Here is a 25,914-nt window from a genome sequence, read left to right as displayed (position 1 = left end):
TCGTCTTTCTTTATTGCCTATGTTTTCAATAAATTTATCTTAGCATAACTTTGGCTTCTTAAAGAATTGGCTACCTTCAAAGAAGGAAATGGCAACCCACTCCAGAATTCTTGCCTGGAGAATCCTATGGACAGAGGAGCCTGGTGGGCTACCGTCCACAGGGTCACAAAGAGTTGGACACGACTGAGCGACTTCACCTTCACTTTCACCTTCAAAGAAGAGTTTGCTGGTATCAAATACTTCAGTGTATATTTCCTACAAACAAGGACATCTTATATAATTACATTAAAATTACTAAAATCAGGAAAGTATAACATTGACACAGTGCAGTTAAGCACAATCCTTCATCCTCTACCCCTCAGGTATAGTTGACAAAAATTGTGTGTATTAAGATACACAGCATGACATTTTGGTTTATCTATACATATATATATACACACACACACTTATATAGATATATCTATATATACAGGTATATATATATTATCTATACATATATATACCTATATACATGTAGTAAAATAATGACCAAAATCAAACTGATTAATATATCTATTACCTCCCATAGTTAACTGTGTGTGTGGTTTTTTTTTTTTTTTTTTTTTTGTAGTGAGAATGCTTAGTACTCTCTTAGCAAATTTCAAGTATACAATATAGTGTTATTAACTTTAGTCACCATGTTGTACATTTGATTTCCAAGATGATTTCATCTTGCAAACCTGAAACTTTGCACCCTTACACCCTTTGGCTAACATCTCCCCATTTTGCCCAACCTTCAACCCCTGGCAGCCACCATTATACACCTGTTTTTATGAGTTTGACTTTTAGAGTCCACATGTAAGTGATATTATGCAGTATTTTACTTTCTGTTTCTGACTTATTTCACGTATCATACTTTCCTTCAGGTTCATCCATGCTTTTGCAAATGGCAAGATTTCCTTTTTAAGGCGGAATAATGTTCCGCACATACATGCATTGCATTTTCATTATTTATTCGTCTGTTGATTGATACTTGGGTTGTGCATGTATTTGACTATTGTGAATAATGCTGCAGTGAATATGGGAGCGCTTCTACCTCTAAGACTCTTTCATTTCCTTTGAGTATCTACCCAGAAGAGGGATTACTGGATCATATGGTAGTTCTGTTGTAAATTTTTTTGGTTATTTCCACAGTGTTTTCCAAGTGGCTGTACCAATTTAGGTTTCCACCAATTAATTCCTAGTCCTTATTCAGGTGTTGTCACCTCTCCAAGACTCAATCTAGAATCACTTTGTCTTTAGTTGTCATGTTGCTTTATTCTTCAGTTTGGACAGTTCTTTAGCCTTTTTGGGGGTGTTCTGACTTCATCGTTTAGAACCATCAGTTCAGTCACTCAGTCGTGTCCGCCTCTTTGCGACCCCATGGACTGCAGTATGCCAGGCTTCCCTGTCCATTACCAACTCCTGAAGCTTGCTCAAACTCACGTACATTGAATTGGATGTCCACCCAACCATCTCATCCTCTGTCGTCCCCTTCTGCTCCTGCCTTCAGTCTTTTCCACCATCTGGGTCTTTTCCTATGAGTCAGTTCTGCATATCAGGTGGCCAAAGTATTGGAGCTTCAGCTTCACCATCGGTCCTTCTGGTGAATATTCAGGACTGATTTCCTTTAGGATTGATTGGTTTAATCTCCTTGCAGTCCAAGGGACTCTCAGGATTCTTCTTCAGCAAAAAAGTGCAAAAGCATCAGTTCTTCGGTGCTCGGTTTTCTTTATGATCCAACTCTCAGATCCATACACAACTACTGGAAAAACCGTAGCTTCGACTATTATTGGACCTTTGTTGGTAAAGTAATATCTCTGCTTTTTGTCTAGGTTTGTCATAGCTTTTCTTCCAAGGAGCAAGCGTCTTTTAATTTCATGGCTGCAGTCGCCATCCACAGTGATTTTGGAGCCCAAGGAAATAAAGTCTCTCACGGTTTCCATTGTTTACCCATCTGTTTGTCATGAAGTGATAGGACCAGATGCCATGATCTTAATCTTAGTTTTTTGAATGTTGAGATTTAAGCCAGCCTTTTCACAATCTTCTTTCACTTTCGTCGAGAGGCTCTTTAGTTCCTCTTTGCTTTCTGCCGTAAGGGTGGTGTCGTCTGCATATCTGAGGTTATTGATATTTCTCCCGGCAGTGGTGACTCTGGCTTGTGCTTCATCTAGTTTGGCATTTTGCATGAGGTACTCTGCGTATAAATTGAATAAGCAAGGTGACAGTATACAACCCTGACCTACTCCTTTCTCAGTTTGGAAGCAGTCCCTCAGTTTAAAACCATACAGACCAGTTATTTTGTGGACTCTTCCAGTTTGCTTGATGTTTCCTCATGATTGGATCCAGGTTATGCGTTTTTGGCGGGAGAGCTATGCCTGCAGTGCTGCTTTCTTCTCAGTGCTTTGCTTTAAGAGGCACCTGTTGCTGGCTTGTCCGAATTTGTCACCTGATTAAGGGAATTCCTGTCAGGTTTCTCCACTGAGAAGATATAATTTTTCCATTTATAATTAATAAGTAATTTGTGAGAGAGAAACTTTGAGACTTTTTATATATCCTGCTTCTTATCAACTGTTTGCTTACCAGTTTTAGCATACATTGGTGATTTTCTAATTTCCATCTTTCCTTTTATTATTTATTAGTTGGCAATTTAACTTTCTCTCCCATTTAATTAATTATTAATCTGTATCATTATGGACTCAAAGATTCTTATTTTATTCAGTGGGTTATAATCTATTACTATAATTTATTTTGATGCTTACATTATCCCACATTTGGTTAATGAGAGCCCTATAAATTGATTCCTATGTCCTTTTGATATGTCCACATCATTGAGTACTTCCTGACATTCTGGCTTGAGATACTCCAGACCCATGTTGTACCCTTCCTGCCGTAGCTCTGGAATCAGTTTTCTCCCCAAGGAACCCTTGGTTCTCTTGTTTTGAGATTGCTAAATAGACAGCAAGATCTGAGCATGCTCACTGTTACTAGTGTGCTCATTACTTCTAGCCTTTCTTAAGGGACTGAGCTAGGAAATCACACTCACATGCACACACACAATATATCTATTGCTCTGTCTTTTAAAAACCATGCATTCATACCAATACCTCCAATTTCAGTCCAGCTGAACTCTCAATTCATTTGTCACTCCTTTCTCTGACAGTGAAAAACCTGGCTTCCACTGACCTCCACATCTTTGCTCAGGCTTAGAATTCACAAAAAGTGTCCTCAGAATTACTAATCCTTACCACTGTAAGAAGCAAACCTATACTTTGGAGTTCAGAGTCTATTTCCTTAAGTAAAAGTCATACACAGTGAAATGCACAAATTTTAACTATTTTGTTTGCTGAGTTTTGGTAAGTGCATACCTACGTTGTCAAAGTATATATATTTCCTATCATTCCAGAAAGTTCTCTTGTGCCTAGAAACCCATCTCCCCACAAGAGGAAATCATTTGCCACCACAGATTTGTTTTACTTGTTTTAGAACTTCATATAAATGAAATCATCATAGAATATATATTTTTTCATATTGTTTTACATTCTTGCCTTGTCTTTTCAGCTGTACTTCTTTGCATTACTTTTTAAATCATTACTTTAGGATTGCTGTATGTACTTTTAACTACTTCAGGTAAACAGGAGAACCTTGCAACAGGATAGTTGCAGTCATCTGCCTTCTCTAATTTGTGCTGTTACATTAGTATATATGAATCTGTACATATGTTATAAAACTCTATACAGTTATAACTTTTACTTTAAACAGTCTTATATGATATAAATAAAATAAGAAAAATAGATAGCCTTTTATATTTACTCACTCTTTACCATTGCCAGTGCTTTTTATTCCTTCTTAGAGAGCCAAGTTTCTGTCTGGTGTCGTTTTTCTTCAGTGTAAAGAATTTTTTTGAGCAATTTTTGTAGTACAGGTCTGCCTACTTATTCCTAGATCTTAATGTTCATCTCCATATTTAAATGAAATTCTGTCCCTATTTGGGCTTCCCTGGTAGCTCAGCTGGTAAAGAATCTGCCTGCGATGAAGGAGACCCCAGTTCAATTCCTGGGTCGGGAAGATTCCTGGAGGATAGGCTACCCACTCCGGTATTGTTGTGCTTCCCTGGTGGCTCAGATGATAAAGAAACTGCCTGCAATGCAGGAGACCTGGGTTCAGTCCCTGGGTTGGGAAGATCCCCTTGAGGAGGGCATGGCTACCCACTCCAGTATTCTTGGGCTTCCCTGGTGGCTCAGATGGTAAAGACCCCGCCTGCAATGCAGGAGACCTGGGTTCAGTCCCTGGGTTGGGAAGATCCCCTGGAGGAGGGCATGGCAACCCACTCCAGTATTCTTGCCTGGAGAATCCCCACAGAGGAGCCTGACGGGAGTCCATGGGATCACAGAGTTGGACACATTGAGCGACTAAGCACACTACCCCTATTTAGCAGGGTTGCTAAAACAATTTTGGTGGGATAGAGACGGGGTGGGGGTCATATCAGAATGGGGTTTTAATGATCTTAGGTTGAAATTCATGGGTGCTAGGGAATCCATATAAAACTGCACAGCGAGCTTATTGTGTTATCATCATGCTATTTATTGATAATCTTTTGGTGTCCTCAGTCATCCATTTTGGTTAAGTAAGCATTCATTCACTCACTCAGCAAATATTTATTGAGCACATACCAGGTACTTTTCAAACTTTGGGGATCTTGTGGTAAACAAATCGAGCAATGTTCCTGTCTATCAGAGCTTTTATTTTAGTACAGGGAAATCAGAAGATAAGAATATACAAGCAAAATACATACAAGTGAAAAAGATCAGACATAAACACCATGAAACTAGAAGCCATGTTCCCTCTCCTGAAATGTCAGCAGTTAAATTCACAAAAACACGTACATCAATATATCCCCTAAACCAAAAATACTGCTCTTGTCCCCTCCCCACTTTGGTCAGGAAAATGTCATAAAGCATAGATTAGTTACCCTTATATGAGGGCTTTTTGATTTACTGATTTATATAATATGAAAATTGATAATTTAATGAGATTAATTAGAGTTATATTCAGTAATGAGAGCCCTAACAGTTAAAGTAGGGGAAATAGCAAATCAGAACTACAATGAGATATCATCTCATGCCAGTAAGAATGGCCATCATCAAAAAATCTACAAACAATAAATGCTGGAGGGGGTGTGGACAAAGGGAACCCTCTTGTGTTGTTAGTGGGAAAGTAAATTGATACAACCACTATAGAGAACAGTATGGAGATTCCTTAAAAAAACTAGGAATAAAACTACTATATGACCCAACAATCCCACTGCTGGTCATATACCCTGTGCTGTGTGCACTTAGTTGCTCAGTTGTCTCCAACTGTTGGCAACCCTGTGGACTGCAGCCCGCTAGGCTCCTCTGTTCATGGGGATTCTCCAGGCAAGAACACTGGAGTGGGTTGCCATGCCCTCCTCCAGGGGATCTTCCCAACCCAGGGACTGAACCCAGGTCTCCTGCATTGCAGGTGGATTCTTTACCATCTGAGCCGCCAGGGAAGCCCAAGAATACTGGAGTGGGTAGTGTATCCGTTCTCTAGGGTATATTCCCGACCCAGGAATTGAACCAGGATCTCCTGCATTGCAGGTGGATTCTTTAAAAAGACACATTTCCCCAGTGTTCATTGCAGCACTATTTCCAGTAGCTAGGACATGAAGGCAACATAGATGTCCATCACCAGATGAATGGATAAGGAAGTTGTGATACATCTATACAGTGGAATATTACTCAGTCACAAAAAGGAACACATCCGAGTTAATTCTAATGAGGTGGATGAACCTAGATCCTATTACACATAGTGAAATAAATCAGAAAAACAGATATCCTATATTAATGTGTATATATATAGAAAGATGGTACTGATGAACCTATTTGCAGGAGAGCAGTGGAGACACAGACATAGAAAATAGACTTGTGGACACAGTGGGGGAAAGAGAGGGAGGGATGAATTGAAAGAGTAACACTGAAACAGTGCCATATGTAAAATAGGTAGTGGGAATTTGCTGTATGAGGCAGGGAGCCCAAACCCAGTGCTCAGTGATAACCAAAAGCAGGGTGGGTTGGTGTGGGAGGTGGGAGGGAGGCTCAAGAGGGAGGGGACATGTGCATACCTCCGGCTGATTCATGTTGATGTGTGGCAGAAACCTAACAATATTGTAAAGCAATTATCCTCCACATAAAAATTGAAAAAAGAATTTTGAAAAAGTAGGGAAATAGTTGAAAGTGAGTAATTGATGCATTGTAGTTCATGTCTGTTGATAATACTAAAGTCCCTTAGTTTTTTCCCTTTTCAGAGAATGTTTCAACTATCTGAATGGAAAACAAACTTCTTTCGGAGCATAAAGTTGACTTTGTCTTTTTTAAGCTTAAAACCTCTTAATGTCCCCACATTTTGTACACAGTAAACTACCTGTTCAGCATGAAGTCTCCAGCTTTGCATCCGGCTACTCTTGTGTTGTGTGTTCTAGCAGTTGCCTTAGTTACTTGACCACACTGTACTATTTCACACCTCTGAGCCCTTATTTTGCTGGGGAATTCCCTATTTCAACCTGGTGAAATATTATTTGTCCTGTAAAATCAAGCTTCATGGCCTGCATGCCCTCTTTCCCCCTGTTCCTTCAGAGTTTATTAATCCCTCCTGTGCCACTTTGTAATCTTTTGAATATTGGACTTTTCATGAAACTGTGTAATTATTTAAAGAGACGTTCAAATCCAGCAATAAGTTGGAGGTATTTTGAGGGCATTGTTTATATGTTGTTTCTTAATGACTGTATATTGTGTGGAATAAATAAATGAATTACCATAGAAAGCCATGTTAATTAGATACTAGAATATATGCTCTTTCTAGTGACTATAATGAATAAGCAGAGAAATTGAAAAGAGTCAGTATCACTCTCTTCCTGTTAATTGTAATGTCTTCTTCACTTAAGTTTGCAATGTAATATATTAGTTCTTTTGGTTAAAAAACAAAATGATATACAACCTAACTGAAATAACCGTAAACATTTAGGGTCTTCCTAAAGCAGGTTTTCATTTCCATTAACAGAATCCAACATGGCGGAGTCTTGATTTTGGAATAATTCCAGACCGTCTGGATACATCTGTGTCTTGTTTTGTGGTGAAGATATGGGGTGGAAAGGAGGACATCTACCAGCTGTTGATTGAATGGAAAGTCTGTTTGGACGGGCTGAAATACCTGGGTCAGCAGGTAATTTTTAGACTGTCAGTTTCAAGTAGTTGTCCTCTCCAAAGAAACCATCTAGCTTTTTTTTGTTGAATTGTCAGATTCTATATTTCCCATTAATAAAGAGAGACCTTTTATGATTGTTTACTTCATTACAGAAATTAGAGTCATTGAGAAGTTTAAAAAATAACTGAAAACATTTGTGAAGAACTGCTTTAAGCTGCTAATTTAAGAGGATTTTGAGTGGGGTGGGCAGTAGGAAAGAATATGCTTTCTTATAGAACTCTGCTTCTTCTGTCCTGCTGGATATTTCCCCTAGAATCTGAAAAATAAGTTGAAAATAAACACCTCTCTTATGACCAATAGAGCAGGATTTTTTCAAGAATAAGAGGAGCTACTATTTGTTGAACACAGGGATGACAAATGCCTGGCTTATCTACTGCTGCCCATTCCCCATGACTGATGTAGCTGACTGAGCTATCTGAGCTCAGAAGTAGTTGTGCAGTCTTTTCTAACACAGTGTTCCAGAATGCACCTAGCAATATGCCAGAATTGCATATGAAATGAAACCTATTTGCCATTCCCAGACATAAGTAACTGCAATTAATGTTTTTGACAACCTTATGAAAGCTGATATTATTGCCCATAGTTTCCTGATGGGAAAATTGAGCCTCAGAGAGTTTAAGAAACTGATCAAGATCACACTGATAGGTGGAGCTGGAATTTATATGAGGCCTGGCTGACTTTAAAATTCTTTCTCTTTCTGCTGTACTACACTGCTGTATACATGTAGTCCTTGGTAACCACCCATCCCACGTTGGAATAAATGCCATTTCTATTTTGTGATACCTGTGGGACTACTGATAAAGGCAATGCTAAAATGTTAGTCGTATCTGCAAACATCTTCCGTATTTCTTAATATTTATTCAGTATATACCATCTGGTATGTTTCTCTTAGACAGTTCTCTCTATATATATTTTTCAGGTTAAAAAAAAAAAAAACTCTGCCCTTATCTTGCACACCATAGTTTATTTTGTGTTCTTGGATAGAGAGACCAGAACAATGCATGCAATAAATATTTTCCTTTACTAAATTCTAACCTGCTCCAAATTCTGTTTTATCTTTATATTTTTTCTTCTGTTTTAGGTCTGATCTTAATTAAAACTCATGAAGTAATGACTTTGGCTTAGGGTCATTCTTTTAGTCCCAAACGCTTGTTGCCTTTAGCCTGGCTAAAGGCACTGGGGCACGTACTCTGTCTTCCTACATGCTGTAGTTGGCTCTTTGTGCATAGACCCTATGCACAATGATGCTAAGCACTTGTTTACATTTTGTATGGGGTTTTAACATTAGAATTGCAGACCTATAGGCTTGTGGCGAAGTCTTGTTTTGGCCAGAGAAGATGGCCTTCATCATGTTTTTCAGTTCATACATTCCTTAGTTGGTTGTCTTCTTAAAATACCCAAATGTACTTAGGTCTAACTTACCCTACTTTCGGAGAGTTAGCATTCATGTATCCTCTTACAAAGTTGGTATAGCAGAGAACAAAAGAAAGGGAAAACATTTTTCTAAGCCAATTAGACACTTAAAGTCACCTATGAAATAGATACAACAACATACTACTAAAAATCAGGTATAATAGAGTTACAGATTTTTAGAGGAAAGCGACGCTAAGCTGTATTAGGTTAATAGCCAGAATCACTTAGGTTTATTGATTGGTGATCTGCTTTCTGACAGGCATTGTTCTTAGTGTCAGTGATCCAGAGATGAATAAGATAAATCTGATTCTTAGGACCTGGTAAACTGATGATAGATAAATACCTGCAAAGAGAGCTACGGGAGTACGTTTAAGAGGTATTTAGACAAGTCTGCATAGGGTCAGGGAGTGAATGACTTTTGAATGAAATTTTTACACGTTAGGGTTTTTTTTTAGGTAAAATTTACATACAATCAAATTTATCCTTTTATTGTATACATTTCAATGTGTTTGACAAATGTATGAAGTAAGTAACCACCACTACAGTGAATAATGCTGCTGTGAATAATTAAATATAGGTCTTTATGTTGACATAGGTTTTCATTTCTCTTGAATAAATGGAGTTTCTGGGTCTAATGGTAAGAGCTGTGTTAAAATTTGTAAGAAACTGTGAAACTTTTTCCAAAGTAACTATCATTCTGCGTCCCCATTAGCAATGTATGAAAGTTCCTTACTTTTGTAAGGACTTATTATTGTCAGTCTTTTTAATTTTTACCATTCTGATGGTATCTCATCCTAATTTTGATTTCCCTAATGATGAAATGATGATTTACATTAAGAAAATGTATATTTGTTCTCAGTCCTCCACCTTTTTCTTTTTGTGTGTGTGAAATGTTCGTTAAGATCAACCGTTGTTAACATTTTGATGCATATGATTTTAATCTTTTTCCTCTCGAGGTGTATATATGTATAAAATATTTTATGTTTGTAAAATTTTTGTGTTTCTGCTAATCTTGAAACTGATTTCATAGTGCTTTCTCCTTTTCTGTCATAAAATGGGACACTACTTATAGTTTTGTTATAGCAGGTCCATCTTTTGGTATCATTGTATTCAGTTGAGTAAAGATATAGGCTAACAGGAAGTATGTGATTAATTCTGCTTTAGTAACAGATATGGCAGGTATGGAAGTCAGGTAAATGTTCACAGGAATTTTCTGCTGCTGACTTTGGCCTTTGTATCTCTAGCTAGAGAAAGAAAAGATGAAATGTTCTATTCTGATAGTCTTTGTTCTTCCCCCACTTGAACCCTCACTTTAATTCCTCATTGCAAAAGCAACTAAAAAACATTTTAGCCACAACTCTTTCTGATCAAGTAATCAAATTTGTTTGTAAAGACTTTATGCTGTTTTGAGTTTTTAAAAATTCTTCTTCAATTTTGAAAGTTTTATTCCTCCATTTTTTAGATGAAGTTTAATTTGAAGTAACACTGACTGAAGCTCAAATCAGTTGTATTTGAAAGAGTAGTTGGCAGAAAATAATTAGTAGACTTTTAAAGGTTTTGGGGATTGGATATTATCTTTAGACTGTCTTTTTGAAGATAAAAAATAGTGTTAACCTTTTATGTTTTTTCTAGAACTTCATTTTTATTTGAAGCATTGACAGACTAATTGAACTGTTATTTTTTTTAAAGTTTATTCATTTTTGACTGCATTGGGCCTTTGTTGCTGTGCATGGGCTTTTTCTAGCTGCAGCGGCGATTGGGGCTACTCTTATTACGTTACGGTGCTCGGGTTTCTTGTTGGGGTGGCTATTCTTATTGCACAGCACAGACTCTAGGGTGCACGGGCTTCAGTAGTTGTGGTGCATGGGCTTACTTGCCCCAAGGCATATGGAATTTTTCCAGACCAGGAATTGAACCCGTGTCCTCTGCACTGCAGATGCACTTTTAATCACTGGACCACCAGGGAAGACCTGGATTGTGTTTTCTTTGAGATTAAAGAATGTATAGTATGCCTCTTAATCCCCTGTGCTTAAGGAATTTGCTTTCTGTAACAACCTCAAGAAGTGTTTGTGGAAAATGTGCATGAATGATGGTGCCTGTGATCTCATGAGATGCTTTTGTGAGAACTTTGACTAACACAGGAAACTCTAAATTGATTATCTTGTCCTTTGATATGCAGTTTGTTTTCTGCTGACTTGTTAGACATAGCCAATTATTTTTCAACACTGAAGTAGGTCCTGTCATTTTCTAGTCACATTAAAACTTGATTGGAATGAGATGAACTAATAATGTATTTTCCTCCTCTCTTAGATTCATGCCCGCAACCAGAATGAAATAATTTTTGGGCTGAATGATGGCTATTATGGTGCTCCATTTGAACATAAGGTAAGAGGATTTGCGTGATGCTGTGAGTTTTGTTAGTGCAGGTGTGCACCGATATATCAGGCAGAAGCTCTGTGTAAATAGAATCATGTTTTAAGTGTAAGTTTGTTGTTTAGTATGGCTCCGGGTGAAAACTCATTTTGTAACTGCACCCATACATCTTTTCTAAGTCCGTATTATATTAATTTTCCTAAAAGAAAATCTCAACTGGCTGTTTTCTAACAATTCTTTAGGGGTTAAAGAAGAATGAATAGTGGCTTTTGATTAAATGTAATACAATTTCACTAAATGTTTCAGATACCTTTTACAGCTTTGAATAAATTTAAGAATCCGGAGGCAAGTTGTAGTGTAGTCAGTTACATTATAGTCTTTGCTGGCTCTGTATCTAGAGATGATTAGAGAAAGGAGAAGGAATTTATTTTTACCAAGTGCCTACTCTCTGTGGTACCATGTCAGGTGATTCACGTTTTTTATCCTGTTTAATTTTGGCCACAAACCAGTGAAATGAGTTTCTACATGATTTCCTTAGTGATCATGTTGTTTCCTGATTCTTGATGATCTGAAATGCTATTGCTAGAATGCTGCATCCATTCAGTGGCTATTTATTGAGGACATGCTATACATTGGCTCCTGTGCTCTTGAGTGCTCAGTGGTAACAGACAGGTTTCCCTGCTGTCATGGAGTGTATGGAGGAGACACACACTGTAAAGTAACCTGACAGGTAACTATATAAACGTAAATGGTGGCAAGTGCTGCTATAAAAGCGTGTGATGATCTTACCTACTCTAGTGGCTCAAGAAAGGTCTTCGGGACTTGACTTTTAAGGTTACAATCCTGAGGATGAATGGAACTGAATAATGTGGAGAGAGTGAGGGCTGAATAGAGAGAGCATTCTGAGTAGAGCAGGGTAATATTGGAAGGCCATGAAATGCTAGAGGAAGTGGTGAGTTTTAAGGGACTGAAGGAAGGTCTGGGTAATAAGGGAAAATGATACCAGATGTGGCTGGCAAGGTAGTCAGAGACCACATAACAGAACCTCTTAGAAGATTTTATCCTAAGAGCAGTGAAGTGTGTTGAAGGATTTTTACCATGGCAGACGTATAATTGGATTTGTGTTTTAATAATTTCACCAGGGCTTCCCTGGTGGCTCAGACGGTAAAGCGTCTGCCTGCAATGCGCGAGACCCGGGTTCAGTTTCTGGGTCGGGAAGATCCCCTGGAGGAGGAAATGGCAACCCACTCCAGCACTCTTGCCTGGAAAATGCCATGGACGGAGGAGCCTGATAGGCTACAGTCCATGGGGTCGCAAAGAGTCGCACACGACTGAGCGACTTCACTTTCACTTTCAGTTTCACTCTGGCTGCTATAAGGACTGATTTTAGAAGCAGCAAGAATGTATGTGGGAAGACAGTAAGAAGGATCTTACTCATAAGTGTATCAGGTAAGAGATCTGATACTTTGGAACAGGGTTATGGTAGAATAGCAAATAGATTTAGGAAAGTTTTAGGAGGTAAAATCATTAGGACTTGGTTTGAATTTAGGGTAGAGGATAGAGGGAAAAAAGAAGGTGTTAAGGATGCCTTTGGGTTTCTGGCTTAGATGAAGTAACCAGGTGGGTAAAAGTACCAGGTACTGAGAGAGCTAAGGAACTGGAGGAAGACCAGCTTTGTTGGAGGCAAATCGTGAGTTGAGATTTGATCATATAGACTTTGAGAATACCTCAAGATAGCCCTGTGTAGGTTTTAAAGGAGACATTTGGATTATATGAATCTGGAGTTCAGAGGAGAGAAGCAAGATAGAGATATAAATAGTGAAGTGTAACAATGGCAAACAGTTACTGAAATCATGAGTTCAGATAAGATAGACCAAGGACAAGCAGTACTTAGTGAGAAAAAAGGGACTGAGTAATGGGCCTGAGGATCTCCCACTTTTAAAGGCCAAATATGGGAGGAGATGTTGTAAAAAGTGGCAGAGAAGGAATGGTGAGAGATGGATGAGGAAAAGGGAGCGAAATCTTTTGTGGAATCTCAGGCTAAAGAAAGAGAGGTTTTTGTTTTGGTTTGATTTTGAACCAAACCAAAGACAGCAATTGATGAAATCAGAGAAGTTTAAAGAGACATTCTTTGCTAAAACAAACAAAAAGCAAGATAATAAACATCTCGGAAACAAATGGAATAGAAGCACAAAGAAGTGGGCAGAAGCATTTGATAAAACTGGCTGAAAGATGGGCTTCTCTGGGCAAAGTGACACTAAATGATCATAAAAGCTGAGACAGGGCTCTCCCTATAACAAAAGGAGGCTGAAAAAAGATATCTTAGGGACACCAGTCATCTGTAAGGATAATTTTAAAAGGGAAAATCTTAAAAGCTCATAGAGAGAAAGGAAATATTCCCTATATATTAGACTGATAGCAGACTTCTCATCAGCAACAGTAGATTCAAGAAGAAATGTATCTTCAAAGTGCTGTTAACTGTTAACATACAATTCTATTTCTGGTAAACATTCAGTAAAGAGTGAGGGTGAAAGAAAGACAATTTTAAGTACCTGAAGACTGAAGGTTTACTGCTTCTAACTATACTGAATGTGGTAGATAAAGAATTGATCCCAAAGGGAAGATGTGGGATATAGCAGCAAGTTATAGCAGAGTGTATGAAAGTGGTAAAACCTTAGTGAATTTGGCTCACTACTGACAAACCAAACAGCACACAAAAACTAATTTATACCATAAATGTAAAACAGATCACCACTGTTGTTCAAAGTGGCCCAGAGCTGGCTAGAACTGCCACCAGTCTGTGGTAAGCCAAGTATAAAAAAGTGAATGTTTTTAAACTTCTGTAGCCATTTGACATTATTGTGCCTTTTTGTTGTGTTTTATTAAAGTATCAGCTCACAGTGGATTGGAGGAAAAGCAACCGACCCTTCTCCACAGAGACTGTGAGGACTCTGTTTGCTCCAGACAACAGTGATAAGGGGAGGGAGGCTGTTGGAAGAGTAGGACTCATTGGTTTGTTCGGGAGGAGGCTAGAGATAGTAAACAAGTTTAAAATTTCTTATCATAGCTTGTGGTTAAGTGTGCGTGGTAAAAATGTCAAGATACCTACTAAATACTAGGAACAATGTAGATTTTTAATTGGCAGAGGGAAAAAAGGGAATATAAGGAGTAGCAAACTCTGTCAACTTGATAGGAGCCAGAAAAGGAAAACAAAAAAGAAAACAAATAGGAAACAGAAGCGTGTGGTACAGTGACAGGAGTAAGTCCAAATACACTTGTAATCACAGTCACTGAAATATTTCATGAAGGACTAAAATACTCTAAGGCAGCAAGGCTTTAGGAATGTATGTTCTGTATGGAAGATGAAAGGTTACTTGTGAAGCTGTCACAAGGAAGCATGTTTTAAAGCAGCTTTTAAAATAGTGACTAAAGTTTTTGTTGACCAGTTCTTCAGCATTCCTGGTTTTTTACGTTATCTGTAACCAGAAACATATCTGATGATTATGTTGCTGTTAATTCTTCCTCTGTCCATGTTAAAGTATCTTCAGCCACCATGGTCTAAAGTTCAGTTCAGTTCAGTTCAGTTGCTCAATCATGTCTGACTGTTTGTGACCCCATGAACCATAGCTCGCCAGCCCTCCCTGTCCATCACCAACTCCCGGAGTCCACCCAAACCCCTGTCCGTTGTGTCGGTGATGCCATCCAAACATCTCATCCTCTGTCATCCCTTTCTCCTCCTGCCCTCAACCTTTCCCAGCATCAGGGTCTTTTCAAATGAGTCAGCTCTCCGCATCAGGTGGCCAAAGTATTGGAGTTTCAGCTTCAACATCAGTCCCTCCAATGAACATCCAGGACTGATCTCCTTTAGGATGGACTGGTTGGATCTCCTTGAAGTCCAAGGGATTCTCAAGAGTCTTCTCCAACACCACAGTTCAAAAGCATCAATTCTTCTGCGCTCAGCTTTCTTTATAGTCCAACTCTCACATCCATACATGACTACTGGAAAAACCATAGCCTTGACTAGACGGACCTTTGTTGGCAAAGTAATGTCTCTGCTTTTGAATATGCTGTCTAGGTTGGTCATAACTTTCCTTCCAAGGAGTAAGCGTCTTTTAATTTCATGGCTGCAATCACCATCTGCAGTGATTTTGGAGCCCAGAAAAATAAAGTCAGCCACTGTCTCCACTGTTTCCCCATCTAGTTGCCATGAAGTGATGGGACCGGATGCCATGATCTTAGTTTTCTGAATGTTGAGCTTTAAGCCAACTTTTTCACTCTCACTTTCATCAAGAGGCTCTTTAGTTCTTCTTCACTTTCTGCCATAAGGGCGGTGTCCTCTGCATATCTGAGGTTATTGATATTTCTCCCGGCAATCTTGATTCCAGCTTGTGCTTCCTCCAGCCCAGCATTTCTCATGATGTATTCTGCATATAAGTTAAATAAGCAGGGTGACAATATACAGCCTTGACGTACTCCTTTTCCTATTTGAAACCAGTCTGTTGTTCCATGTCCAGTTCTAACTGTTGCTTCCTGACCTATATACGGGTTTCTCAAGAGGCAGGTCAGGTGGTCTGGTATTCCCATCTCTTTCACAATTTTCCACAGTTTATTGTGATCCACACAGTCAAAGGCTTTGGCATAGTCAATAAAGCAGAAATAGATGTTTTTCTGGAACTCTCTTGGCTTTTTCGATAATCCAGCAGATGTTGGCAATTTGATCTCTGGTTCCTCTGCCTTTTCTAAAACCAGCTTGAACATCAGGAAGTTCATGGTTCACGGATTCCTGAAGCCTGGCTTAGAGGATTTTGAGCATTACTTTACTAGCGTGTGAGATGCGTGCAGTTGTGCAGTAGTTTGAGCATTCTTTGGCATTGCCTTTCTTTGGGATTGGAATGAAAACTGACCTTTTTTAGTCCTGTGGCCACTGCTGAGTTTTCCAAATTTGCTGACATACTGAGTGCAGCACTTTCAAAGCATCATCTTTTAGAATTTGAAATAGCTCAACTGGAATTCCATAGTCTCCACTAGCTTTGTTCGTAGTGATGCCTCCTGAGGCCCACCTGACTTCTCATTCCAGGATGTCCGGCTCTAGGTGAATGTGTGGTCTAAACTTTTCAACCATGGTCTAAAAGTTGAAGCTTATTTGCTCAAAACTTTTGCCTTTGTTTGTCTGCTTCTCAAAAAGGATTTACTCATTTCTGTTGAGTTGTTAGGAATCTAGTAAATGTCTCAGCTTTTTACTGTGTTGGATGAGTATTCATTCTCACTTCCAGGGATGTGTTTGGAAACTATTTAATATATTTGAAAATCTTTGACTGAAATATATACTGTGGGTCTGAATCCTTCATTCAGAAACTTCTGCTGGTATTATGAGGAAGTGACACCTTGTTAATTTTGTGTAGTAAAGTTCCATTTATTTGGCATAGAAATTAAACTCTTACATATTGAACAGCAATGCAGACAAAAAATAATTGAATAAATGATAATAAAAATCTGTTTTTAGTTGTAAACTTGATTCATTATTTTTTTCTATCAGTACATATCAAGTACCTACTGTATGCCCATTGTTAAACTAAGTACTCTGTGATGCAGAAATGTTAGGTGTAGACTCACCAACATTTATTCTTTTACCTGAGATAAAGTAGCATTTTTTTCCAGAAAAGCTGCAATTTACAAATAATTTTTTTTTGGAAAATTATTTTTGATGTCAGTTGTTTGGATCTTAACACAGTGAGTTATAGCAGAACTGTAACTGATTCGAAGAGAACCTTAGGAAGGGGTTGGTGAATCAGGCTAGGTGACCGAGAGAGATGTTTCCCAGGTGGATTTTGCTACTAGGAGGGCAGTTGGAGGAGCATGGGGAATAGAGGCTCCTCCAATAGAGAGGCTGTTGGGCCAGCTCTTGACCCAGTAAGCTGGAGACTTTTCAGATCCCTGTGCAGGAGTTTTACCTTTAATACAGACATGTGAAGTTATCATTATCTGAATTTCTTTTTGGCAACAACTTTTCTTTTTGGAAGAATGCTGACAGCTGCTTGGGTGAATGGACACTCCTAGTGGTTAAGAATATGGGTGTCGGAGTCAGATTGATGTGAGTTGAATTCCAGGCACCACTTTTGCTTACCCATGAGAGAAATTTGGGGCAAACTGAGTCATCTCTGAGTTTGTTTTTTTGTCTGTAAGTGGAGATAACAGTTTCTTCCTCATCATAAATTATTTTGAATATTAAAGGTGATGATGCATATTATGAGCCTGGCACATGAGGAAAGTTCAGTATGGACACCACTACTCAGAGGTCTCTAAACCATATGAAAAGAGGGATCACTCTCTAATACTTACAGCAGTTGTGTCCCTTGAACAGTGCCTGGCATGTAGGAGGGGCTCACTTTGTTAACAAATGTAGGTGAATGCTTGCTATATTTAGAACTGTCATAGCAATAATTGAGATGAAAAATCTCAAAGGGATAGTATTTTTCTCTCTTACCCTACCTTATCCCTAGCCTCAACTTTTGGAGTTTTATTTTTATGTAACTTATATTGTCATAATAACTGTTATGTTATTGATAAAGTATAAAAAGCTTTAAATTGTTAAGAATTCTTGTTCTCAGACAGAAAACTGTAGCAGCAATGTCTTCAGAGTCCAGTAGATGGCAATGCATTCTCATTTTAATGGAAAAAAAAAATTTGAAGCCGGAGTAGAACTGAGCAAACTCCAGGAGACAGTGAAGGACAGGGAAGCCTGGCATGCTGCATTCCATGGGGTCATAAGGAGTCCGACATGACTGAGTGACTGAATAACAAGGATCCAAATAAAAATGATCAAATCTTTTTGGAGTAAAACGCTTAGGAGATTGAAATAACAGTTTGGTGATTAATTTCATTGAGTTGATCATCTCAAGTACATAGTCCAACTGAGATTGAAGATTTAGGAACAACAGCAAGTTTCAGAGCCTGTACAAATGGGAATTCCTTATTTCATATTGGGCAAGGCATGATACTTTTAAGTAGAAAACCTGATTTCTAATCCCAGTTTTGTTCTGCTACTGTGTATCCTGGAGCAGATCAGTTAACCTCTCTTGGTTTTAGGTTCCTCATTTCAAACTAAAAAAATTCTTGTCAGCTGATTAATGCTGGAGGGAATATTAGACTTATTTAACTCAGCGCTCTTTTCTCATAGATAAAGAAACTGAGGCTTAGAGAGCCCCTTGAACTTGACATGGAGAGTAGCTTCATGCTTTAGGTGGTAAGTTAGACATAGCTATAATAATATCAAATGTAATATAAAAAATCATCACATAGTTTCATAGCTCTATAAATTATTTTACTCTGTTCTGTAGGGAAGGCAGAGTGACTACTATTGGAAGTTTTAGTAGTAGTAGCAGCTGCAGGCATCTAGCAGCTAACAGTAAGTATTTGGGGAATAAATGAATGATCAGGAAATCAGGATGAGTTAGTGGCAGGACCAGGATCAGAACATAGATCTCTGTCTTTCTAGATATGCTCTTCATTATACCATGTCACCTGTGTAAAAGTGATGAATAGATGATTTTCTTCTTTTAAGTGCATTTTGAGGTTTCTTCCATCCTTTTATTTGTGTGATTAAATGCTGTTAAAGATACTGTCTTTAACTTTTAACAGCTCAGGTGGGCAAAGTATTAGTATTTTTGTTTTCAAACTGAAGATGCTGAAACTTTGAAAAGAGATTTTTGTCTAGTTAACTTTATAGAACAGAAATTAAAAAGATGGCTGTTTCCTCTTGCGGGTCAAATTCATGGATGCTAACTTGTTTCCAAAGCACGTCCCACATGGTACTCAAGCGGAACATTCAGAAGTGGGGATTAAGTGTGTCGAGCACTGCCTGTATTTTAACAACAGAGAAAGGGATATGGTATAATTTCTACCCAGATCTCTCAGTACGTCATCAAGTGAAGGTTGGAGGATCACAAAAAATAGCTCATTCTTATACATATTTTATTCAGTTTTCCTTGAAGAGCTCTGTCCCCACCCTGCCCCCTCAAGCAGATTATGAAATACAAGAAACAGACCAGACAGATCTTAAGGGGCTGTTTCTAATTAATAACTGCTAGCTTTGTTAATAAAACCCCTAAGTATCTGAGCTCAGTTTAAGTCCAGGGTAAAATCTTGTTTCTGAATTATTTGAGCTGGTGTGGTATCCTAAAAACAGTATTACTCAGGTGAATATGAACTTTTGAAAATTATCATTGCTAGTTTTTGTTTACTGAGTACCTACTGTATGTCAGACACTATACTATCTACTTTTCATATTTTATTTAATCTGTATAACAGCTCCATGAGGTAGTTATCATCATTCTATAGATACAGTATCCTAGAAGGAAACGTTCAACTACTAATCCAGGATTACTTTAGTTCAGTTGCTCAGTTGTGTCCGACTCTTTGCAACCCCATGGACTGCAGCACGCCAGGCCTCTGTCCATCACCAACTCCTGGAGTTTACCCAAACTCATGTCCATTAAGTCGGTGATGCCATCCAACCACCTCATCCTCTGTTGTCCCCTTCTCCTCCTGCCTTCAATCTTTCCCAGTATCAGGGTCTTTTCCAATGAGTCAGTTCTTTGCATCAGGTGGCCAAAGTATTGGAGTTTCAGCTTCAGCATCAGTCCTTCCAGTGAACACCAAGGACTGATCTCCTTTAGGATGGACTGGTTGGATCTCCTTGAAGTCCAAGGGACTCTCAAGAGTCTTCTCCAACACCACAGTTCAAAAGCATCAGTTCTTCGGCGCTCAGCTTTCTTTATAGTCCAACTCTCACATCCTTACATGACTACTGGAAAAACCGTAGCCTTGACTTAGTAAGTAGCAGAACAATGATTGAAACCAGGTCTGATTTATTCAAAAGCCTCTTGACAACTATGCTATGTGGTATCTCTAGATTTCTTCCTACTTCACAGAGCATGTCAAAGTACCACGTCACTTTCTTTACATTTACCTAGAGATATCTACTATGTGCATTGTTTGGATCAAATGAGGGTACATACATAAGTGCTCTGAATGGTAAAGAGTATGTTATTGTACAGACTTTGGGTATGTATCATTGTAGAGTGGGCATGCAATGCCCAAGAGGCCATCAACCCACCAAAGTCCACAAAATTTCCACATGTTAGTCTGTTTGGCTTTCCTCTGAGTCTCTCTCCTTACCCCCGCCCCCTCTTCTTTTGGATCAGATTAGCTTCTGACAGATGTTTGGAAAATCATCTCATCCTGTAATTCATATTTATAAATCCTGCTGCTGCAGTGTGGTCCCCATTCTCTCTCTTCATTGAAGCCAGAGAATAATCTGGGAAAATGCCACGTTTCCTGTTAGGAATTTAGAGGATCTTGTCTCCTTAGCACAATTTTTGAGCTTTTCAGAATTTTAATAGTGGAATATTCAAAGCCAAGCACGGCTCTCCATATAGATGTTTTAGTTTCTTAGAAAGTAAACAGAAACAGAGCTCCAGACTCATCCTCACTAGGGGGTTCAGAGAGTTGAAAACTTTGTTTAAATTTTGTAAACTCATCTTTATTATTCTTTCTTAGATTTGTAATGAGGGCATTCTTGACTTTTTTTTTTTTTTTTTTTTTAACTTTTCCCTCTGGGAGTCAGTTTCCATTTAAATTGTTTCTCTAGAAAGCTGGGAATGCTTTCTTCGACTTTTTCGCCTAGTTAGCATGATATCACTGTTGCCTTCTCTTCCCTCTAACTTCTCTCTCCTCACAGTTATAGTAACTGTTTGTATGTCCTTCCTCCTCTTAGAGTGTAATCTTCCTTAGGGCTGAGGTTGTCTCTTACTCATTGTTTTAGTCCCAGGATTTAGTGTAGACTTGGCTTAGAAGATGTTTTTCTTGAGTGAATGAGGTCCACTAGGATCACATGGGTTCTGTCTCTCTTCTGTAGTACACTTTTCTCTTAAAGGATGGCTACTTCAGCAGGGTCACTGTCAACCCTCTTTTTACGGAGTTGTATTGGTGACATTTAATCCATTTCGTATTTGGAGTGTGTGACTATGATTGTGATCATTTTTTGAGGGTAGTTTAAAACACTGAAGGTTCACACTTGTGAAGAAGAACGTCTTCATCCCTATTGACTTGAATTAAGAAAAAGAAAGAATTTAGTTTCAGGATCTGTATACCTTTGCTTAATAGCATTATTCTTATTTTCATTGCTTCTGTTTTGAAGGAGAAGAAAACATATGCTGTCTCAAACCTCAGACCATATCTGGGGGAATCTGCATATTCAGCTGAGGTTCAGTGTCAGGAAGCAGTCTCACTTTCCCTCCTTAGCAGCTCAGCATCTGGGCTTCGTCAGAGCTCAGTGGCAGTGAGTGTCTGAGGTTTGAAGGTGCTTGACAGAGATACATGCACATTTTTCTCAGGTTAAACCTTAGTGACACTTAAAAGTGTGTTAGTATCCAAACTGACATACACACATAGGAACACAGGCTTTCTTTTGATTCTTCAGGTAGCCATTTTAGGAGGAGTTGTACAAATTGTTGTTATTCAGTCACTCAGCCGTGTCCAACTCTTTGCGACCGCATGGACTGCAGCATACCAGGCTTCCCTGTCCTTGTACAAATAAATACTAAATTTTGAAAAAGTATGCTCACTATCTATATCTGAAAATGTGCTCAAGTAGTAGAATGAGCCACAGGTTGTTTTCTTTTCTCCATTGTCCATTATGATTCCTTATTCTCCCTAAGGAAATAGAAGAGGGACTATTTGCAGAGCTCGCTTAACAGTTTTAAGCATAATGTATATAGTCTGCTGGGGCTTCCCTGGTGGTGCAGTGGTAAAGAATCCGCCTGCCAACGCAGAAGGCATGGCTTTGATCCCTGGGTCAGGAAACTCCCCTGGAGTGGGAAATGACAAGCCACTCCAGTATTCTTGCGTGGAGAATCCCATGGACAGAGGAGCCTGGTGGGCTGCAGTCCATGGGGTCACAAAGAGTCAGACACAACTGAGTGACTGAACACACACACACACATACCCATATATAGTCTACTGTCAGTCCAATGGGGCAGGATTTTGCTGGGGCCTTTAAGGTATTGTCCTCAAGCTTCCACTCAGACCTTTTGTCTTCTCATCAACACGTTGTGTCTGGGTGATTCAGATCTCTCCCAAGTCTGCTTCTCCAGTCAGTGCTTCCATATATCTAGACTTGAGTCAGATTGCTTGAGTGTTTCAGAGACTCGTTGTTGTTCAGTCGCTAAGTCACGCGTGACTCTTTGTGAGCCCATGGACTGTAGCACGCCAGGCCGCCAGGCTTCCCTGTCCTTCAGTGTCTCCCGGAGTTTGCTCAGACTCAGGTCTGTTGAGTTGGTGATGCCGCCCAGCCATCTGAGAGACACTTCCTCCCCTCAGCTCCTACACTGAGCTCAGTCTCCCCTCCCTTATTGTATTCCCTGGTTCAGCGCGTGGTACTGTTGTCCGTGCATTTTCTCAAGTCAGAGCAGGGAGTCATCCTAAACACTCCCTTCTTTTTCTGAGTTACTTTTTTGAATCACTACTTGAGATACCTGCTAAACATCTGTTTCTTTTCTGGTTCTTGACATTGGAGCCAGATTTATCTTTCTAAAATGTTCATCATGTCTCTTATTCAGGTCATTTCAGAGTAATTAATGGACTTGTAAGGTCTTACAGTGATCTAATTCTTGCTTTTGAAGCACCTCACCCATAACAGTTTCTTAAAAAGCTAAAATTTATCCATTTCAGGTTTAGAGCTTAGACCTCATTTCCATAGAATGGTTTCTGTGACATAGCCCTAAGTTTAGTTTGGACACCCCTCTATGTACTCTCATAGAACCTTGCTTTTCATTTTTCTTGTCCTGGTCCTTAACTAGTTATATTCTGATTACCCATTTGCTCAACTCTCTTTCTTACTAGACTGTGCACTGTGTAGGAGCAGGGACAGTGTCTATAAAAGAATTATCCCTAGTGCTTAGCACGGTGCTGGGCATGTAGTAATAATTCAGTAAACATTTGTTGAATGAGTGAATGAATGTTGTAACAGCAGATCATTTAAAACTCTGCTGGGATATACTGCTTCATTGTCATCAGTTGCATAGCATGTTGTTCAAAATTCTCGTTCATCTGTTTAAATAGTTTCTGACCACTTCTTCATAGACATCTTCCGTTTGCAAATTATTATATTTTCAATGGATATCTTTCATTTTCTCTCCAGGTTTGCTCTTCCTTCCAGTTTTTTTTTTTTTTTTTTGCATTTTTATTAACTATTTTTTTCCATTTATCGAGGTCTCAAATTTTGCAGTTAGCCTTGATTGATTTCTTTTATCCCTTCAATTCATTCAGCTCCTGGACTCTTTTGAGTCCTTCTTTGAAATCACTCATTTTTGGCTGCTTTTCCCTATCCATTGCCATGATCCAAGCTCAGCTTGGCACCTTCATAAGGCGGGATTACTGCAGTAGTTTCCTGGCGAGCCTGTGGCTCTGGTCTCTTTGTATCCACTTTGTCTGATTCACCACTGCCTGATTAATCTTATTCCTAAAGCATACTTTCATTTTTTTTTTTTTAATTCCTTTGCTTTAAAGGTTGTATGGAGTTACTTCTGGTCTGCTAGATGTGGCCAAATCTCTGACCTAATTTCCTTTTCTCCATCAGCCTACGTTCAGTCAATGGTATAGTACTTTTGGGTATATCTCTGCTTTTATCTTTACTTCTTTTCTCTGTCTGTCTCCTTTATTCTTCAGAATTTGAGTTCTTGTTCCCTCTAGTTCATGCGGATTTCTAAAGTAGCCTCCTAACGGGTGTTTGGGCTTTCTGCTTCCTCTAGTTTGTCGTGTGTGTCATTACCAGAGTAACCTTCCTTAAATGCAGCTTTGATCACTGTCCTACACTGTTGGAAACTTTTCATGAGTCCTTTATGAAGGTTGTCTCACTTTTTAGTATGACATTCAAGGCTTTCTGTGTCCGGGCCTCTCAACCTTGTCACACAGCTGTATCTCCCACTATTTTCCCCTCTGGTGTTCCAAGTAATTTTGACATCATTGGAGCTGAACAAATTGGACCACTGTTTAATTTTCTCTGAATACAGCTTATGTTTTCCCACTGCCATGCTTCAGCTAAAGGTGTTCAGTCTGTGTGGGACTTTCCTTCACTGCCATTCAGCTTTCTGTACTTGTTAATCTATCCCAAGTATTGCTACCCCTGCAGCCTTTGATGTTTCTGCTTCTACTAGGTGGAATCTTTACCATATTGGAACTCCTATAGCTTTTCTATTTTAACCTTTCTTACAAGCAGTTTTACTTCACTTGGAACCTTAAGCTGGGTTATATACTTTATGAGGTTGTATACTTTTATAAGGATGATAGAAATTGCCTGGCATCTTGTATGTATTAGATATTCAGTAAACACTGAAATGAATATGTATATGTGTATATTGTTGTTTACTTCTTCATAAACAGTCATCCTGTCCACAGGATTATTTTAGAAGAACTTTTATAGTTTTAATAAAGGATTGTCTTTGATTGTTTTAGTAACTGACAACTCTCAAAATGTACAGTAACACATTTTAAAAGTCGACTTATTCAGTGACCTAGTACATGGATAAGCAAATTACAGTCCCCACATGTTTTTATGTGGCCTGCGAGCCAAGAATGGTTTTTGCATTTGTAAAGAATTCGAAGGCAAAAACAAAAGGAAAGTATGCAATGGAGATGGTGTGGTTTGCAAAGCCTTAAATATTTACAATCTGGCCGCCGACTGAGAAAGTTTGTAGATCGCTGATCTAGAAACACACCTGATCATCTGCCTGGAATTACTTTTGGACTTTGGGTATGTGAAATTATCTGTTTCCTTGAGCAGTTTAATAGGCACTCACCCAGACTGGTGCCTATTCTGTTTGTTTCTTTGAAAAAGAATTGTTAGGCCTGGCTTCAGGAGAATTTTGAGTGACATGTAAATCTCCTTGGGGCCCTTTGGCACTTGGCATTATCTCGCACAGATAACCAGATACAAATGAGCCGTTTCTTTCCATTATGATCCTTCATCAGAGGTCTGTCGGGATTGCACATCTGGTGACGTTAGATGTCATTCAGAGCAAGGCTCTTAGCATATTTCAAGAATGTTAATTGCTGAGTTGTGGCTGAAGCAGAAGGGTTTAATAATGTCCTTGAGTTGCCTTAAATATACATGGACCCAGAATTTGAGAACTGGAAAAGGTCTTAGAGATCAAGTGGAGCATAGTCATTAAGAACACAAGCTGTGGAGCCAGACTGTATGGCTCTTCCACTTAATCCTCCGTGTGTCTCAGTTTCCTTACCTTTAAAGTGGGGATAAGAATAGTACCTGTTTCACAGGGTCTCGTATTATGTATGTTTACCTTTAATGTTAATATCAAAACATTCATTTAACATGAAAAACAACACTGCCTAGAATACTGTGAATGCTCACATGTTACTTTTGTGTTTGGCTATTATTGTTCACTGTTTATATTAGTAGTAGTCTCATCTCATTTTATTGTTAAAGAAACTAAGACCTAGAGGATTTAAATGGTTTTCTTCACTTCCATGACAGGCAGAGTGGATTAAGACCTAGAGTTCTTGCTATAATGTGTTGCTTTTAGTTGTATGTGAGTGTGGATAAGTTTTTAGCAGAAAAGATGTTTGGCAGCTTTTTGCATAAAATAAAAACAGCTAAGTGGAGTGTCACCAATCATTTCTCCTGAGAATCTTAAGTTTATTTCTGGTGTCTTTTTGTAGCTCATTTATAGGATTATCTCCTGTCTCTGTCTTTCCTCTTCAGCTGCCCTCATGATATGTAGATTATTTCACAGCCAACTCCCTCTCCTT

The 25,914-nt window shown here is 38.8% G+C and overlaps 1 protein-coding gene across 2 annotated transcripts in view; it reads left to right on the top strand.

The window, feature by feature from the left end:
- The window catches only part of UVRAG (UV radiation resistance associated), a 320,457-nt gene that overhangs the window by 51,184 nt on the left and 243,359 nt on the right, over positions 1–25,914 (top strand). For both annotated transcript variants that reach the window (XM_018059329.1, XM_018059330.1), the window contains 2 exons: positions 7,099–7,260; positions 11,026–11,100. In XM_018059329.1, coding sequence (XP_017914818.1) covers positions 7,099–7,260; positions 11,026–11,100 — 237 coding nt within the window. The remainder of the gene's footprint in view (positions 1–7,098; positions 7,261–11,025; positions 11,101–25,914) is intronic.

This window comes from Capra hircus, chromosome 15 (genome assembly GCF_001704415.2).
Source record: "Capra hircus breed San Clemente chromosome 15, ASM170441v1, whole genome shotgun sequence".
In the NCBI taxonomy this organism is placed as follows: Eukaryota; Metazoa; Chordata; class Mammalia; order Artiodactyla; family Bovidae; genus Capra; species Capra hircus.
The sequence above is the reverse complement of the archived record's forward strand: the minus strand, read 5'-3'. Positions and strand labels throughout refer to the sequence as shown.